Source organism: Microtus ochrogaster, chromosome 15 (assembly GCF_000317375.1).
Source record: "Microtus ochrogaster isolate Prairie Vole_2 chromosome 15, MicOch1.0, whole genome shotgun sequence".
Classification (NCBI taxonomy): domain Eukaryota; kingdom Metazoa; phylum Chordata; class Mammalia; order Rodentia; family Cricetidae; genus Microtus; species Microtus ochrogaster.
The window spans coordinates 14416329-14421878 of NC_022017.1; the positions used below are offsets into that span (position 1 = coordinate 14416329).

At 50.9% G+C, this 5550-nt stretch overlaps 1 protein-coding gene across 1 annotated transcript in view; it reads right to left on the reverse strand.

Annotated features, from left to right (window-relative positions):
* Positions 1-3992, reverse strand: part of Kdelr3 (KDEL endoplasmic reticulum protein retention receptor 3) — an 11792-nt gene extending 7800 nt beyond the window's left edge. Inside the window, exon 1 of the mRNA XM_005354198.3 lies at positions 3797-3992. Coding sequence (XP_005354255.1) covers positions 3797-3887 — 91 coding nt within the window. The 5' untranslated portion in view covers positions 3888-3992. The remainder of the gene's footprint in view (positions 1-3796) is intronic.
* Positions 3993-5550: the final 1558 nt, after the last annotated feature.

The following is a 5550-nucleotide window of genomic DNA, read 5'->3' on the forward strand; positions in this document are numbered from 1 at the left end:
GAAGAAGAAGAAGAAGAAGAAGAAGAAGAAGAAGAAGAAGAAGAAGAAGAAGAAGAAGAAGAAGAAGAAGAATGGGGTTCAGCTCCCAGCCCTCCACAAAGTGGCTCACAACTGCCTATAACTCAAGGCAGGAGATTTGCTGCCCTCTTCTGACCTCCACTGTCAATGCAAGCACGTGGTACATAGACTCAGGTACACACATATACAATAAAAAGAACAAATAAATATAATAAAATACTATTTCTTTTGCACACACACACACACTCACACACAACACTAGGGACCCTCCACATCTGAACCCTCCTCTCCTCTCAGTTTTGGCCTGTACATTCGTTCACCTGTCTCCTCCATTTTTTCAGGACAATCCCACGAGGACCCCAAAGTCAGCTTAACACAAAGCTCTCTCCCCTCATCCTCCTCCACCCCTTCTTGGTAAACAGCCCTCCAACCCTTAGCTCTCAAGCCCCAGAACTCACAGCGACCCTTGGGCCTCCCTCCCTTCCTCTCCTCTCCAGCCCCCTCTCTCACATCCCTTCAGCATCCCTTAGCCTACTCCCCTCTGCTCCACAGCTCTGACAGCCTATGTCACTTCAGGGCCTCGCGGATTGGTCTCTTAGAATCTTTCATCGCTGGCCACTAGTCCTCCATTTCCAGTCTCCATCCAGAAACCCAAGAGCTACTGTATGTATGTATGTATGTATGTATGTATTTGGGTTTTTCAAGACACGGTTTCTCTGTGTAACAGTCCTAGCTTACTCGCTCTGTAGACCAGGTTGGCCTGGAACTCCCAGAAATCTGCCAACCTCTGTCTCCCGAGTGCTGAGATTAAAGGTGTGCACCACTTCCGCCTGGCTTCAAGGGTTATTTTAAAATAAATTTCTGCTTAAAGTGTATAAGTGGCTTCCAAATGTCCTTAAAAGACACAAAACCTTATCCCAGTTGCAGCCTGGGCCACCCTCTGCCCTGGCTCTTGTCACGGTCGGTCCAGTCTATCAATATGTCTAGATTATATTCCAAGTGAGCAGAATGTCTGGGCAGTGTGACCCAAGTAGTGTCTTTTCTTTCCTATGTCCACACTGCCTACCTAACGCTTCTGGTGGGGCTGACAGTCCTGGGACAGAGTCACCTTCTGTTTGTTTTGTTTTTCAAGACAGGGTTTCTCTGTGCAGTCATGGCTGTCCTGGAACTTGCTCTGTAGACCAGGCTGTCCTTAAACTCACAGAGATCTGCCTACTTCTGAATGCTGGGATTAAAGGAGTCTGTCACCACCACCCAGCCATGGTGACATTTTCTTTTATGTTTTTTATTTTATTTTCTGGGTTTTTTTTTCATATTTTATTGATATTTATTGAGCTCTGCATTTTTCTCTGCTCCCCTCCCTGCCTCTCCCCTCCCCCTTCAACTCTCTCCCAAGGTCTCCATGCTCCCAAATTACTCAGAGAAATGCAAAGCAAAACACTCTTGAGATTCCATCTTACACCTGTAAGAATGGCCAAGATCAAAAACACTGATGACAACTTATGCTGGAGAGGTTGTTGGGGAAAGGGGAACACTTCTGCATTGCTGGTGGGTATGCAAGCTGGTACAACCCCTTTGGATGTAAGTGTGGTGATTTCTCAGAAAATTAGGAAACAACCTTCCTCAAGACCCAGTAATACTACTTTTGGGTATATATCCAAAGGATGCTCAATCGTGTCACAAGGACACGTGCTCAACTATGTTCATAGCAACTTTGTTTGTCATAGGCAGAACCTGGAAACAACCTAAATGTTCCTTAACAGAAGAATGGATAAGGAAAATGTGGTACATTTACACAATGGAGCACTACACAGCAGAAAAAATAACGACAGCTTGAAATGGATGAAACTAGAAAACATCACTTTGAGTGAGGTAACCCAGACCCAGAAAGACAAATATCATATGTATTCACTCATAAGTGGTTTTTAAACATAAAGCAAAGAAAACCAGCCTACAAATCTCAATCCCAGAGAACCTAGACAACAATGAAGACCCTAAGAGAGGCATACATGAATCTAACCTACATGGGAAGTAGAAAAAGACAAGAGTTACTGAGTAAATTGGGAGCATGGGGACCACTGGAGAAGGTTGAAAGGGAGAGGAGAGGCAGGGAGGGGAGCAGGAAAAAAACCATAGAGCTCAATAAAATCAATTAAAAAATAAAATTATATTTTAAAAACCTAAAAACTAAATGCCCAAAACAAAACAACAAAAACACTGATTTCCACAAACACCATCCCCATCCAGAGCCCAGAAAAAAAAGGGACATTGTGAGTCTGAGCCTGTCTCTAAAGGGTTAACCAGTCAGAGCAGCCTCCTGTCCCTCTGACTGATGGGAAAACAGAGACCCCAGGTTACATAAGAGACCCCAGACTATATAACACAGCAAGACAGTGGCCAGTGTCTCCAGCACTCCGGCCTGTCACCGGCTGCCATTTTTCTTTTGCCCAGCTGCCATTTCTCTTTTGCACACAGCACTTACTAAGGTTAGGGAGCCACACCTACTGATTTGACCTCACTGGTCCTTTTTGCTGGTCTTGCAGTAGGCCAGCAACCCATGGCAGGGCAGTGGGGTTTCAGGGCACAGTGCTCAGGAGGGTAGCAGCTCCTACACCTCTTCCTGCCCCTGGCATTCTCTGAGGCACGGCACAGGTCCAAGCGACTTCCCTTTTGGGCCTCCAGTCCCCAGGTGCCCTGAGCCAGACCCTGAAGGACAATGAATGACACTCGGGAGACGCCAAACCCCAGAACTTCCAGTTCAGTGCAGAGCCACTGGACCCCAAATGTGCCCCGATCCTTAGCACCCCAGTCCCTCTCCTATCCAGTCTCTCCGGTGACATCTAGAATGCTTTCAACCCCCATCCCCCGCTTCTGGAGAGACCTGCTGCTCCTCTCGCTCTGCTTCAAAACCTTTCATGGCTTTCTCTGTCTTGGATCCCAAGCATGATGGGTAAAGCCGTTCACCTCCTGACCACTCTACCTTCTGGATCTTCCCCCCACCCCCGACCCCCGTGTGTGTCCTTCTCAGGATCCACCCTATGCCCTGTGGCTTCTATGTATTTGCACTAGCTTCTCAACTCTGTTCTCTGCTTCTGGGCACACACCCTGCCCATCCCCTTCCTCCACGTAGCGCTCAGCTGTTCTCTGCTTCTCCAGCTCTGGTGGAGTCTGAGCTCACCCCAAAGCCCCTGTCTGCATCTCTAATACAGGCAGGGGCTCTAAGGACAAAGAAGGCTGAAAGACAGCGGGCAGCTTTTCACTGCACCAACTGGGACTGCAATCATCAACCGGCCTGGAAACTTCTCCCAACCCCAGTAAGGCAGCAAGGCAGCCAGACCTCTGGCCAAAAAGGAAGCCCCTCCAATAGCTCGTATCTCCACTCAGGGCCAGCTCCACACCCCCGCGCCAGGCTGGTGTCACTAGCATGCAGGAAACGGAAGGTCCTTCTTGGGGAGTCAAAGGCAAAGGAAAGACACCACCACTAGGGCACTTTCTAAATATACGCTCTTCTCTCCTAGTGAGGGGGAGGGTCTGCTCCCCCCCCCCCCGCCTCAGTCTTTGTCCAGTACCAGTGACATTGCCACCTTGGGGTGAAGGATGGGGAGAGGAAGGTACGGTAGTAGTATCCGTGGAAGCGGAAGTCACGCTCCCGCATAATCTCCCGGATCCTCTGATGTGGAACAACTTCACCAAAGTTTTTGGATGCGCGCGCGCGCGGTTCACTCAGAGCCCGAGTTCCTACCCTGGTCCCGTCCCGCCCCGCCCGGGCGCCGCTCACCGGCGCAGCTCTTGGACCTCCAGATCTTGACCAGAAGCAGGAACATGGCAAGGAGGTGGCTCAGGTCTCCGAGGATTCGAAACACGTTCATGGTCCCGCCCGCCGCTTCCCGCTCCACGTCGCGCGGGGAACTTCCAGGGAACTTTTCGGAGCGCCGGGCGCTGCCACGTCCCAGTCCCCGCGCCTCGCGGTGTCCCAGGCCGGTGCCGCGCCTCCCCGCGCGCGCTCCCGCCGCGCGCACTCTCAGCCGCGCGGTGACGTGGCGGGGCGGCCAGGAGCCGGAGAGGAGTCAGGAAGCGGAGCTTCCCACGTCCCCACGCCGATGGGCGGGACGGTTCGCACAGCGGCTGCTGGCCTACGCCTTCTCTGGTCCTGCATTCGCACCCAGGGGTCCCGCTCATCCCCAGAAGGCACAGTCATAGGCAGGCACTTGGCTAAAAACTGAGTCCCGACTGCCAAAAGCTCTCCTGGGGCCTGGGAGGTAGAAACAGGCTCTGGGCCGACCCCTGTCAACCTCCTGGGTTGGAACTCATGAGAACTCATGAGAAGTGGGGCCCCTCTCATTTGTTAATCTGGATAGCTCTGAGCTAACATTGTTGATGGTTTGGGGTGTGGAGACATGCTGTCCCGGGCTCCCTTCTTTGGGTCTCAGTATTGACCTTACACTAGAGCTGCTGAGAGTGTGAAAGAAGCTAAGTGTGTCGCTGGATCCCACGCCTTCATTTCTGTTCCCCTCTTCTTCATGTGAGAAGACGCTAGGAAACACTTCGCTGACCAGGAAAAACTCCAAATGTCAGAGAGGCGGGCAGGATAGAGTGGGAAGAACCATCGATGGGCTTGAGGCCTCCACTGTGTGGGTTCTTGAGCAGGACAGCCACCCTCTGAACCTGTGGACAGGGAACAGATGAACCAAGGGCCTGACTGTCTTCTTGGTCCCAGCACCCTTCCCACTTACCGAAGCTCCACATCTCTCCTCTTCCCGCTCGCACTGCCTGCAAGAGAGGCTTTGGCAGGAGGAAGATCTGCCACTACCATGTTCACCAACTCTTTCCATGCTCCCCTCCCCAGTGCCTTCACCATCACTCGCAGCCAGCACAAAGCTGTACTGGGAGACTTGGCGTGTGACCCCGAGGACCAGTATCATGGACACGGTCTGAGGGAGTGCAGCATATAGGACCCTGGACAGGCTTGTTGTGAATCTACAGGTAAGAACACACACATACACAGACACATGCACACATGCACACACACACAGTAGAACTAGGCTTGTGACTCAGTTGGTAGGGTGTTTGCCTAGAACACCACCATATTAAAAAAAAAACCTCACTATATATATAAAAAAAAATCTCACCAGGTGGTGGTGGCGCACGCCTTTAATCCCAGAACTCGGAGGCAGAGGCAGGTGGATCTCTGTGAGTTAGAGGCCAGCCTGGTCTACTGAGCGAGTTCCAGGACAGGTTCCAAAGTTACACAGAGAAACCCTGTCTCAAAAAAGCAAATCAAAACAAAATAACAACAACAAAAACTCATATAGGGCTTATTGAGATGGCTCAGCCGGTAAAGTCACTTGATAACTTGCTTGACAAACTGACCTCAGTCACCAGAACCTATGTGCTATAACATGTGCTCACAATGTAAATTTTTTTTTTTTTTGGTTTTTCAAGACAGGGTTTCTCTGTGGTTTTTGGAGCCTGTCCTGGAACTAGCTCTTGTAGACCAGGCTGGTCTCGAACTCACAGAGATCCACCTGCCTC